Here is a 14,179-nt window from a genome sequence, read left to right as displayed (position 1 = left end):
CTTAAGGGAATTAAGCATGCTAAGTTTATTCTTGGCATTTAAACCACACAGGTTTTTAAGAAAATTGAGAATTGTTGGTGTTAGGAAGTAGGCCCTTGACCAGAGTTTTGTGTAACTTTCTAACGCACTAAGTACATTTTATTGATAGTTAATTTTCTTCAATAATTAAATGATTGTTATTGCAGTTAACCCATCTGTTTAGTGTATTAACATTTGTATTTCTAATTTGTAGCCCTGGCCTAAGTGACAAAGTAATAGAATATTATGTATTTGCTCCACTTAGCATTTAGTTTATATTAGCAAAACTAAATGCCCTTTTAAACTCTCTGGAACTTCCTGAAATTAACTACCTGAGAAGGCCCTATTGATTCTTTGCGGTTTCCCATGTTCCATGAGCCTGCCAACAGATGTTCACCTGTGGTGACTCTGATCTTACTCAGCCCAGTGAGACACAGGACTGCTCATAAATGGGAATAAAAAGTGGGGGGTGAAGCATAACTGGGAGCTGTGACGGATTGGTGTTGACCTCATACCTCTTTGCCTTTGCCGTGTGGATATGAGTGAGAGCGGAGAAGGGGGAAAATGTGACCCTAAATGCCTCTTACCCAAACGTCTGCCCTATTATTGCATAAGGTTTAACTAGCATCTTTTGGGATGCAGTCTATTCAGGAACCTGTAGCTGGTCTCTGCTTTGTTCTATAGTTGCCAAGTTTCCAAGAGTTCTTAACCACAGGCCCACCTTCACTCAGAATTGTTACTCTAATTTGTATTGTCTCTGTGGTCTGGCAATTTCCAAGTTGTGAAATTTATTTAAAATTGTCCCATTGTGCCTTATGGTTCCTAGCGAAAGCAAATACAGGTCCTTCCTGAAGGGATACACTCATCTAGACTTCCTAGGAATCTCAAAGAGAAAGCTCAGTCGTAAGCTCATAAACCATAATTACAAAAGATGTGGGGGAAGCAAGTAACCATGAGTGTGAGTTAGCAGAAATGATAAACAGTAGACTCAGAATATCAGGACCTTCAGGTAAGGGGATTATAAAGGTAAATATCGAACCACCAAGTTAAAAGAAACACAAAAGAGAATAAGAACATGAGCACAAAAAAATACCATCAAAAGAGATCAGGTTGATTTTTTTATTTTTATTTTACTTATTATTTTAAAAATTATTTTATTTTTGGCTGCATTGGGTCTTCGTTGCTGTGTGCAGGCTTTCTCTAGTTGTGGAGAGCAGGGGCTACTCTTTGTTGTGGTGCACCGGCTTCTCTTTGTAGTGGCTTCTCTTCTAGAGCATGGGCTCTAGGTGCGTGGGCTTCAGTAGTTGTGGCACGTGGGCTCAGTAGTTGTGACTCGCAGGCTCTAGAGAACAGGCTGAGCAGTTGTGGCGCACGGGCTTAGTTGCTCCACAGTGTGTGGGATCTTCCTGGAGCAGGGATCGAACCCATGTCCCCTGCATTGGCAGGCAGATTCTTAACCACTGTGCCACCAGGGAAGTCCCAGGTTGACTTTTTAAAAAGAACTGTATACAACTTCTAGAAACGGTGGGTGGGTTAGACCAGAGTAATGCAATGTCTGAAATCCAAGATGATATCTAAAGAAATTACCTAAAGTGTAGCACAGAGAGACAGTGTAATCAGAGATAGAAGAGCCTGAAAGACAAATCAAGTCTAACAAAATACTCATCAGATTTCCAGTAGAAGAAAATAAGAGAGAATGGGAAAAGAGAGACAATATTCAAAGAGATATAAGATGAGAGTTTTTCATATTCCTTGAAACATGTGAATCCTTAGGTTTAGAATGCACAGTTGAATCCAAAGTGCAATTGAAAACAAACAAGAAATACACATTTTGCTAAATCATGATGAAACTATGTGACACTGAATCAGAGATACAAATCCTGTAGAGAACAAGAGAACAAAGAAAGATCACCTGTAAAATAATGGAAATTATATAACTGATATGATTTCTAATTTCTCTACTTGTTCCGTTCTTCATATGCTTTCTTTTGACAATGTCTTTTGAATTTATTGATTATTTTTATCATTCAGCCCCACACCCCACAAAGCTTGGTAGTTTATATGTCTCTTCCTATTGTGTGCTGTTTCTATTGATTCTTACTCATCTGGTTTCTTTTTATGCTTGAATGCTTGATTATCTTTGTGTACTGGTTATAGCATATGGAGATTTTATTTTTAAGAGTAAAGTGAGAGAGCAGCACTATTTACAATAGCCAAGACATGGAAACAACCCATGTGCCCATCATCAGATGATTGGCTTAAGAAGATGTCGTGGGTGTGGATGTGGGTGTGTGTATGTATATATGTATATATGCAATGGACTATTACTCAGCTATAAAAAAGAGTGAAATAATGCCATTTGCAACAACATGAACAGACCTAGAGAATATTTAACTTAGTGAAAGTCAGAGAAAGACAAATACTATATGATATCACTTATATGTAGAACCTAAAAATAATACAAATGAACCTGTGTATAAAACAGAGACAGACTCACAGACACAGAAAACAAATTTATGGTTACCAAAGGGGAAAGGGAGGGAGGGAGAGACAAATTAGGAGTATGAGATTAACAGATACAAATTACTCTACATCTAAAAATAACACAATATTGTAAATCAACTATACTTCAATAAAGATAAATAATTAGACTTTGATACTATGTTCAAGGTACAACAAAGGAAAATGTTAAGAGGGAGATAGTACAATAAAATTTGAGGTTTTTAAAAAAATAAATAAATAATGTGAGAGCTAAGATGAAGGTGTCTTCTCCCAAAGAAGAGTTTTGTTTGCTTCTACGAGATTCTTGGTGGTACTTCCAGTCTGGGACATCTTAATTCAAGGTCAGTGTTTGAGTTCATCCAAATGATGCTTACCTAGACTACAAGTTTACCCTTACTATGAGGCCAGCTCATTTTTATAGCAGATTCTTCTGGCATATCTTTTTAGTGCAGAAGTGGTTTTGACTGCTGTATTATTTCTTTGGGTTCTTGCTTTCTTTTAGATTTTGGTATAGTTATTCCTTACCATTTTGTTAGTCCTTTGATGCTTTCGTGATGTGTTCTTATATTTTGTTTGGTTTTTAAGATTGTCTTCAGTGGGAGGGATGGTCTGAAAATACCCATTCCCATTATTATCAAAAACAGAAATCATATTCATGCTCTTTTCAAAGACTCAGGCTTGTGGCCTGAGCCAACAGTGGAAGGTAGCTGTCAGAAAATTGTTCTATTTAATATTCTGAAAAGGGTGAATTGTCTCTTGGTAAAATGATGCCGCATTTGAACATGAGTAATAAAGATCCTTAACTTGTTGGGTGATTTACAACTTGCAACAAAGTAAATATTCAGAGTAGCTCTTTAGAATGTAATTTCATAAATAAAATAAACCCTTTCTTTCATGATCTATAAGGTTTTGAGCATATTTGTGGATGGCATCCCATTGCATCTCATTACCCAAGTTACTCCTCCTTCCTCCTCTCTCCCTCCCTTATCTAATCAGTCACAACTCCTGTTTATTTTACCTCTTTAATATCTTTTGAAACTATGTGTTCTTTCTATTGCTATATCCTCTACTTGGGTTCAGACCATCAGTGTCAGTCCCCTGGATTAACGAAACAGCCTTCTAACCAGTCTTCCTGCCACTGTTCTTATGTCCTTGTCAGCATTAGCCATTGGTTTCCCTTACTCTCAGGATAAAGTCAAAGCTCCTGTGAGGCCTCATTACCCACGTGACCAGCTCCCTGCTTACCTTTCTAGTTCCTGCTAGCATACTTTCACTCTCCATCTTCTGTTTTTGCAGTTGGTGCTTTATAAGCACTCAGTAATTGTTTATTGAATGAATGAGCGAATAGTGTATGTGAAAGGCAAAGCTGGGTAGATTCAAGTAATGATGGTTAGGCCCTAGGAGAAGGCCTATGATCCATGCTTCTACCAGAAAGCTGGTTAGGTAGTTGGTTTAGCCATATCACGTGAGTAATGTGTTAATGTCCGAATTTAATTTACTCATTTTATATCATCTGTCTTTAGAGCTAACCTTTCAGTAAAATATCAGAACAAAGAACAAGAAACCAACCTCTCCCCAGTAGTTTATCTCCTCCCCCAAATAACCTAATGTTAGAATTATGGAGGCACCTCCACAAATAGCAGCCAGTAGATACAGACTGATCATGTCCTTACTATGGCAGTAGTTATGGGTGACACACTGTGTTTCTGAGTGACAGCCACACACAACAGATACCAACGTCATCACCCAGTTCATTTTCAAATGTGAAGGACTCCAGTGACACCCACATTTACTCGTTGGATCTTTGGTGGTAAACAAGAATCTTTGTCATCCCCAGGACCTAAAATTCATTGTATTTTTGTCGTATGGAGTGAAATGAATGAGTCAGGTGTCCTTTTTTTTTTAATATTTGTTTATTTATTTGGCTGCATTGGGTCAATTGGGTCTTCGTTGCTGCACATGGGGCTTTCTCTAGTTGTGGCAAGTGGGGCTACTCTTCATTGCGGTGTGTGGGTTTCTCATTCTGGTGGCTTCTCTTGTTGTGGAGCACAGGCTTTAGGCATGTGAGCTTCAGTAGTTGGGGCTTGCGGGCTCCAGAGCATAGGCTCAGTGGTTGTGGTGCAGGGGCTTCGTTGCTCCGCGACATATGGGATCTTCCTGCACCAAGGATCAAACCCATGACTCCTGCATTGGCAGGCAGATATTTAAGCACTGTGCCCCCAGGGAAGTCCCAGGTGTCCTCTTTTTGTTTAGAATGTATCATGTGGTAAGATCAATTGTAGAATACTATAGGGCATCTTGGAATAATATCTTTATCATCATTTAATTGACGGTGCTGTTTCCTATTTGTTGATCTCTCTCATTGATTGCAGCAAAATAATTGTTTTCTATTCTGGGGGGGGTCTTACTATTATTTTATTATGGTTATTTAGAAAGTCTTATACCTGCTGATTAAAGGACAGTTCTAAGATATACCAACTATTTTATTTTAAAAACTTGATTAGAAGTCATTTTTATTGCTTTGCATTCTGATCTGCTTATAGGAGATAAAAGTGAAAGAGTAATTGCCTCAATGATGAGAAATTCGTGGTAAACAGTGCTTCACACCTTCTTCCTCTTCTCCCCCTCTCCCTGTGCATGTTAGACATCTGTAGTTGATTTTGGCATTCATTCTCAATGTACCTACTAACAAAACTCAGCACAGTACTTCAGGTCACTACTACTAGTCAGATGTAGCACTTGAGACCTCAGGACTAGCTTTCCTATGTAATCCTTTCTCATTCACTTTGCACAAAATACCTTTTTGCGTATCTATGCCTAAAGGCTTGTCTACCATAGTTTTTTTCCAAGCTTGTGTTTTGGGTGCTGTTTCTCCCTCCCCTGTGCTCTTCTTTGTGGTACCTCCCAAACAAATTTCATAACCAAATAAAGAGCTCTGTAATAATAATGGTGGTAACAGCTAACATGTATTGAATAGTTACTGTGTACCAGGCACTGTGCTAAGGGCTTAATATGTCTTATTTCCTTGAATTCTTGTAATAATTCTATGAGTTAGGGACCATTATTATTCCCATTTCATAGATGGAGAAACTAGGACAAGTTGAAGTAACTGATAAATGAAAGAGCCTGGATTTGAACTGAGGTCGTTTTCGTTCTCAGCCCAAATTTTTAACCTCTGAGCGGTTACCTCTTTAACAAATGAAGGCTGGGTTAATGTGAAAATGATTCCTAGTGAACAGGCTTTTTGGTCTGTGCTGTCAAAAGGCTAAAATAAAAGCCACTACCTTTATATTTTCCAATAAAATATTTTTTAAAAAGTCTTTTGGAAGACTTCATAAATATGATTTAGGTTTTTATTAACCTCTTTTGCTTTTATCTTTCCATATCTCAGACAACCTTTATAATTTTTGAGAGTAGATATCTGCTGTCTTATACATTCACAGATGGCATTATTTTATCTGTCCGCATACCATCTGCAGCATCAACTTAGTCTGTTTCAATTGGTGTCATCTTTCATTTGTGCTGGAGTGAGTTATTAAAATAAAACTTTATATTTGTATAGCATTCGGGGTAAACGTTGTGATAAAATAAATCAATGTTTTACCCTAACAATCTTATGCAAAGAAAATTTAATTTTGTATTTTTTCACCTCATCTTGATTTCTTTTATATGTATTCTTTGAAATTCAATTGAATCGAATTCAACAGCTACTTATTGAGCACGTATTGTGGTCTCAGAACCACAGGATTGAAGAAATGATCCCCATTCTCACCGAGTGTACTGTTTGATGATAAAAATAGTGGAGAAGTAAATACAATTATAAGTTCCACTGTGGAAATAAAACAGAGGGTTGTATGGAAAAGGATGAAATCTAGTTTAGTGGGTCTAGAAAGCCCTTTCAGAGGAAGGGTGAGAAGGAGTTTGCCAAACAAAGTGGAAGCTGGTAGGCAGTAGGAAAGAGGAAACAAGTCTTCAAGGCAGAGTGAGGAGAAGATAATAAAGCCCTGATGTCAGAGAACTTTGAGATGTTGGTAGAAGTTCAGTCCAGCTGGAACTTGGAGTGAAAGGAAGAGGGTGACAGGTGATCTGAGACAAGACTTGTGAGGTAAGCAGGGATCAGCTTTCTTACAGGTCACTTAAGGATTCTGGATTTGAATCTAAGATTGATGAGCTTAAGGCACAGGTATGGCATGAACAGGTTTGGGTTCTAGGAAGACCGCTCAGGCTACAGTGTGGAGAATGGATTGGAAAAAGGGACAGACGTGGACATGGGGAGGAAAGTTAGGAGGCTGTTTTAGTAAAACATTTCTCTTTATGAGAAATGATTTTTACTTAGACTAGGGTAGTGGCAGTAGACATGGAAAGAACTGAATAGATTTAAGAAGCCATCCCATTAAGAATGAAAGAATCAGGCTGTGTGTCTGCAAAGCTCTGGCTTGTTCTACTTTGTCATGCTAAACCAAATGCCTGTTCTACAGAGCAGAGGATGAGTCAGAGAAAAATGGAACAGAAATGAGACCTGAAGTTAGTATCTGTTTTGTGAACAGACATGACTTCACAGGATAGCTGTAAGCATAACAAAAATAAAAGCACTCAATTAATTGCAAAGTACTCAGTTTAATAGTTATCTAGGCAGGATTCTGAGATAAGATTTGCCCTTCACATCAATGTGTATGATATCAACAGAACTTTAATAGATGTGTATTCAATAGCTGGATGTCCCCATTTCCCCCCCAGATGTCAGTTCATTCTTTCATTTGCTTGCTTGTCTGCTCATTGATTCAAAAAAACATTTACTGAAGGCTCGTTTTCTACTAGATATGTTTACTTATTTCAGTCTTTTCACATATGGCCATTATACCTAGTGTAGGCCTTTGACATGTCCAGGTCCTGGATGGCCGTATCTCATTTAGGACACATGTAGTCAGGTTTCCATGTTGAGTTGACAGAGACCATTTCTCCCTAAGTGGCCCGTCACTTAGGGTGTAGCCGTTGATAAAATCCTGCAGCCCTGGCCTCCCATGTCTCCTGATGTTTTTCTCTGCACTTTCTTTTTGGCCGCGCTGCTCGGCTTGCGGGATCTTAGTTTCCCAACCAGGGCTCAAACCCGTGCCCCCTGCAGTGGGAGCACAGGGTCTTAACCGCTGGACCACCAGGGAAGTCCCATCCTCCGCACTTTGTATTTGCTGTTTCCAGTCTCTGCCCAGGCTCTGTGCGCCTAGTCCCTTTTCAGACAAACGCTTGAACAATTCAGCCACCACCACCACCAAGTATTCTCTCAAGGAAGTTGCTTAGCAGAATGAAGTGTTTTTTGACTGAGATGGTCCATCATTTCAGTCAGAGTAGAAAATTCACTTGCCCACTGTAGACCCATTACATTAGCCAGGTAATACAAGCAATGGTAGCAAATAAATTTTCAGTCTCAGTGGGTTAAATACAATAAAAGTTTATTTTTTGCTAGTGGAAAGTTCATTTGGTAGCAAATGGGGGAGTGGAGGGTTTTCTGCTCTACTCTCAGACCCATGTTGATGGAGTCAACAGGTGAGGTGGCTCACAGAATTGCCCTGGGCTCGACATCCAGTTGGCAAAGGGGGAAGGAGGAAATGTGAAAGGTCACAGGAGGTTTTATGGGCCTGGGCTGAAAGTGGTGTAATTATTCCTACCCACGTTTCAGGGGCTAGAACTTGGGTAATTGGCCATACCTCACTGCAGGGGAGGCTGGGAAGTGTAGTCTGTGTGTTTGCTCTGGAGGAAGGAAAACTTAAGGAGCCAGTCTCTGCTGGCTAGTTAATGGCTAGCTGGCTAGTTAATGACTTTCTGTGTGTGGTACTGGCTCTTTGATTTCAATGAAAAGGGGCAGAGAAGGGCCAGAGGTATGGAGGAAGAGTCTCCTTTGCTCTTTTCTGAGTGGCTGCTGTCACAGTGCTGGGGATTAGAGTGGGAAATGTCTACAGTCTGAGTTCCTAACATATCTGATAACTGCCATTACTCTGTTCTCACAGGGAGATAAATGCTCGACTTGATGCTGTATCTGAAGTTCTCCATTCGGAATCCAGTGTGTTTGGTCAGATAGAAAATCATCTACGTAAACTGCCTGACATAGAAAGAGGACTCTCTAGCATTTATCACAAAAAAGTAAGTGTGGTAGAAATTGGATCTTTTAAAACTGCAAATGTTCTTCAGCTTGAGGACACCAGATGTTAATGGGAAACATCTCAGAGCTTTACTGTTACTTTATTTTGTAAAATCTTGCAGATAACATGAGAGAGTCCTTAGAGATTTTTATTGCACAAACTGAGATTATTCCAGCTTTTGCATTGTAAAAAGTAAAGTTTGTGCACTTCTGTTAACTACAGCAACACATTGAGGCCCTTCTGTTATAATACAGGATTTTCTCGTGTTTCAACCTCAAGGTATGGACCATCATCAAAAGAGAACATTCACTTAGACCAACTACTTTTAGAAAGAGATGCCTTATTTCTTTGATGCCTCAAAGCAACGTCTTATTTGACTTAACCAAAGGAAAAATCTGCTAGTGAAATGTTTGTGGTGGTATTACTATGTAGACAAGTTTGGATTTTGCAGACAAGTAAAAAAGCATTATTTCGATTTTCATCACTTAAGCTTTACAGTTTAAATCATAACAGTAACAAGTGAGATTTGTTAGAGAAACAATTTGCTTTATCTTCAAAATATGCCTAAAATTTTTTCACATCAGTTCAAAATATGTCTAAAATTTTAAAAAATTGTCAGTTAATTATATTTATAATTGTTAATAAACTTATAGTGTCTTACCTACTGCAGAAGTGATTCGCATACTTTAGACTCTTTGTTCCTTGTTAAAAAAAAACAACTTTGTGAGACTGAGAAGGTTTAGCACCTTCGTGCTGGTGGGAAATTATGTATATTGTTATCTTTACATAACGCTACAACAGCTTGCATTACCTTGGCTAAAATGATGATTCTAAGAAGAGGGTTAATAACTCATTAGTAAGTGACAGAATTCATATTTAGAATTGCCAGGGTCCTTGAGGCGTGCATTTTTGGAGACTACCATTTTTGATGTAGTAGCAGTTTTGAATACCATTGTATTTTTTTCCCCGGTTGTCTCTACATAAACAAATTTTATTTTTTGCCCAAATGTAAATCCTTGCCAATTTAATAATTTTATTGTAGAACAGTTTTTATGTGCCCAAATTTTAGTTGTGACCAATATTTCGTGAGTCTTTACTTTTTTTAGGCCTTTTCCCCCACAGAGTTTTACTAGAATAATAACTACTGCTTCTGAGAATACTTGCAGTGCCCAAGAGGACTTACGTAACTGTTCCATATGCTTCGGTTACATTTGAGAAGAAAGAACAAGTTGAAATTGGGAAAAACTAATCCTTAGGGAAAAATGTGTATGTTGGTTATGGGGTTGGTAGTGTCTATTGTACCATTGCTTGGTGCACTGTGTTGTTGTTTTGCTGGCAATAGTAGAGGCTACCCTGGTAGTTGAAAGTCTTACGATTGACTTTTTTGAGGTTACAGAATGGACGTCAAACCATTTGTTACTTGTTTTTGATCTTGACTCAGTGGCTGACAATCAGTGCTTATTACCCTTCATCAAGCAACAGATCTCCAAATACATTGCCTTCATTACTTGAAAGGATTCACTGACAGATGCTAGAGATTTTTGTTTTTCTCAAAAGATAAGAGGAGCAAAGCTGAAAAAAATGATCAATTGCTCATCAAAAGAGCTGAATCAAAGTATCCATGGTATCAAGATGGCATCACCATTCCATGCTGCTATGATTTCTGTTATGCCTTCCTGCTTCTCTTTAAACTGTACTTTGATATTTGCATTTCATAAAGTTTGTGTACTTATATAAGTTTTAAAACTCTGGTAAATGTCAGAATCTAATTCTTTTTTTTAATTGAGGTATAATTGATACGCAATGTTATTTCAGTTTCAGGTGTCAATATATAAATAAGGATTCGGGGGGTGTGTGTGTGTATCAGAATGGTCACCACAATAAGTTTAGTTAACATCCTTTACCACGTGTAGTTACAAAGTTTTTTTTGTTGTTTTGTTTTTTTCTTGATGAGAACTTTTAAGATCTACTCTTGTAGCAACTTTCAAATATACAATACAGTATTAGTAACTGTGGTCACCATGCTATACATTACATCTCTAGGACTTACTTATTTTACAACTGAAAGTTTGTACCTTTTGACCATCTTCACTCATTTTGCCCACACAGCCACCCCCCACAACCACTAATATGTGCTCTGTATCTATGAATTTGGGTTTTTTGTTTGCATGTTTTGTTTAGATTCTACATGTAAGTGAGATCACACAGTAACAGTATGATCCTTTTAAAAGTAACCAATATGCAGAGCAGGAGTGACTTTTTAGAGTTTCAGACTGTACTGAAGGAACTTGTGACTCACTTAGAAGCTGTTCTTTGTTGCTGTTTTAGTGTTTACACAAGAATGTGCCTAAAGATTGATTTGAAAAGTGAAAATTAGAAATGATTTGGGAACAGACCAACTTTAGGAAGTCTGAATGCTTTTAACCAAATTTTTATGGATTAGTTAGCTGGCTCTTAGACCATACCATCAAACACACGTCTGTTCTTTATCATTGGATTACTCTAAATAAGCTTCTGCTGTATGTGCCAAATGGCGAGTGATATCCTGGGTACAGATTGTGCCAATTATGTGAAATTCAGAAAATGGTAAGGAACACTGTTTGGATGTTGTGGAAGTGGTAGGCCAAGGCCCTTTGGCTGTGTGGAAGGTGCTGTGAAATAGGCACAAATAGGTATTTTTATGATGATAATAATAAAGGATATCAAGTGGGCTGACTCTGAAATAAAATAAACATTTCTTTTGATAGTAAGACTTCTGTTTTCTAAGATTTAAATATGTGCTAGTCATAAGAATTCATATTAACTGCTCAATAACTATTTTGTAAGAAAATGATGCATAACTGCTAAGGGTGGTGAATACATTTAAAGGATTATAGCACTTAGTTAAGGTTGAAAGGATAGTGTTTCCAGAATTTCGTAGGTGAGAATAGTTTCTTAGCTAGGCGGGAAGAAGCCCAAAGCCATGTTTTCAGTGTGGAGCTTAGGCTGGGGTTCTTCCACTCCCATGATGACCTGCCTCTGCACTTGTGCGTGTGCTGTCACGCTCTTCCACAGAGAAGGGTGCTGCCAGGGATGGGCTTTAACATGAGAGACTCCTGGAGCAACAGCTTCACCCTTATGCTCAGCTTGCTTTTTTAAAATCTTTTTTTTATTAAAAAAATTTTTTTTTATTGGCTGCGTTGGGTCTTTGTTGCTGTGCGTGGGCTTTCTGTAGTTGCAGAGAGTGGGGGCTACTCTTCGCTGTGGTGCACGGGCTTCTCATTGCAGTGGCTTCTCTTGTTGTGGAGCATGGGCTGTAGGTGCATGGGCTTCAGTAGTTGAGGCATGTGGGCTCAGTAGCTGTGGCTCACGGGCTCAGTAGTTATGGCACATGGGCTTAGTTGCTTCGCGGCATGTGGGATCTTCCCGGACCAGGGATTGAACCCATGTCCCTTGCATTGGCAGGCAGATTCTTAACCACTGTGCTACCAGGGAAGCCCTATTCTCAGCTTTCTTGCAGCTCCATCGAGTCACTTTGCTTAAGATGTTTGAGAGCAACATGCCATGGGCACTGAGAACTTGATTGCTAACACTTCTGGTTTTCACCTTGCTTCTGTTGCTGACTTAAACTTTATATCATATCTGAGCGTGGACAATCAGTCCTTTTTTTTTTGCTTTTCAAATTACAATAATTACTAGAGATTATTATTCAGAAATTCTATTGAAAATGTTTCTTTTTTGCTCTTTACTTTTATTAGAACGTACCATTAAATAACTCTAGGTCAATTCTAGGCTATAAATTATTTCTAGGCTCCACATTTATACAAACAGCTTCCTGTATGTATCTTTCCCAGCAAGCCATGGCCTTTCTGGAGAAGAGGTGCTTTATGATACATTTTGAACTCAGCTTTTGTTCAGTTGGACCTAACTTCTTTTTTTTTTGCATCATTTACTTCATTTCTTGTAGTTAATAATTATCTTTCTAGATATGTTCTTAGCATTCATCCATTTTATATATATAAAATATTTATCATTAACTCAAACATACATTGTCCTATTTTATCAAGATATTAATTTTCATCAAATATTCTGTTAATTTCACTTTTTGAGCCTTCCTGCCTGATCCAGCCTGGACTGGTTGCCCGCTATACCTGTTGAATAGCTATCGTCGTAGATTCCTTTTATTTCCCTTGAATTGAATCTTCTGTTTTCTGTATTCCATGACTTCCTCTTGGTTTGTTCCTTCATTTTGGTGGAGTACATTCTCTAGAAACATTCTGAGAAAGGGTACTGGAAGTAAGTTTTTAAACATTGATGTCTGGAAATGTCTTTCTTTTTTTTTACTCTTACATTTGATTGGTAGTTTTGTCGGGCATAAAATTCTAGGCTATAAATTATTTTCCTTTAGAATTTTGTGTTACTTCATTGTCTTCTTCAGTAGCTTCTCTTATTACTGTTGAACAGTCTGAAGTCATACTGGTTCCTGATTCTTTGCGTGATTTTTTGTTGTTGTTCTTCTTTTTTCTCTCCTTCTGGAAATGGAAGATTTTCTCTTTGTCTTCAAAGTTTTAAAATTTCATGATGATTTACTGTGATTTGGTTCCATTTTAATTCATCATAATGGGCCCTTTCAATCTGGCAACCAAGTTCTGGGACATTTTTCTGAATTATTATTTTTACTATTATTTTTTAAAGTTTGGATATACAGGGATCTTCCCTGGTGGTCCAGTGGCTAGGACTCTGCGCTTCCAATGCAGGGGGCCTGGGTTCAATCCCTGGTCAGAGAACTAGATCCCATATGCCACAACTAAGAGTTTCCATGCTGCAACTAAAGATCCCACATGCTGCAACTAAAAAGATCCTGCATGCTGCAGCTGAGACCCGGCACAGCCAAATGAATAAATAAAGTAATTTTAAAAAGTTTGGATGTACACACATACATTTATATATATAATATATGTATATATTATATATATACACTTTTTTTTTATATATTCTTTTTCATTATGGTTTATCGCAGGATATAGAACATAGTTTTCTGTGCTATACAGTAGGACCTTGTTGTTTATCCATCCTATATATAATAGTTTACATCTGCTAACCCCAACCTCCCACTCCACCCCTCCCCTAACCCCCTACCCTGTGGCAACCACAAGTCTTTTCTCTATGTCTGTAAGTCTGTTTCTGTTTGATAGGTAGGTTCATTTGTGTCATATTTTAGATTCCACATATAAATGGTGTATGGTATTTGTCTTTTTGACTTACTTCACTTAGTATGATAATCTCTAGGTTCATCCGTGTTGCTGCAGATGGCATTATTTCATTCTTTTTTATGGCCAGGTAGTATCCCATTGTATATATGTAACACATTTCTGAATTATTTTTTTTATGATTTCTTTCTTTCTGCAGCTCTGTTATTTAAGTTGATTGAATCTTATGGACTGATTATCGAATTTTCTTCTGTATTTTCTAGCTCTTTACACTTTTGCTTTACTTTTTTTTAAATAACTTTTATTGAGATAATTGACATACAATAAACTACATAT

The 14,179-nt window shown here is 37.9% G+C and overlaps 1 protein-coding gene across 3 annotated transcripts in view; it reads left to right on the top strand.

Moving 5' to 3' along the window:
- Positions 1-14,179, top strand: part of MSH3 (mutS homolog 3) — a 178,482-nt gene that overhangs the window by 72,856 nt on the left and 91,447 nt on the right. For all 3 annotated transcript variants that reach the window (XR_009054434.1, XM_057740289.1, XM_057740281.1), the window contains exon 13: positions 8,523-8,655. Coding sequence is in view for 2 of the 3 variants with exons in the window: in XM_057740289.1 (XP_057596272.1) it covers positions 8,523-8,655 (133 nt within the window). In the remaining variant the exon portion in view is untranslated. The remainder of the gene's footprint in view (positions 1-8,522; positions 8,656-14,179) is intronic.

This window comes from Hippopotamus amphibius, chromosome 1 (genome assembly GCF_030028045.1).
Source record: "Hippopotamus amphibius kiboko isolate mHipAmp2 chromosome 1, mHipAmp2.hap2, whole genome shotgun sequence".
Classification (NCBI taxonomy): domain Eukaryota; kingdom Metazoa; phylum Chordata; class Mammalia; order Artiodactyla; family Hippopotamidae; genus Hippopotamus; species Hippopotamus amphibius.
Note: the sequence above shows the minus strand (reverse complement) of the source record. Positions and strands in the feature narration are given on the sequence as shown.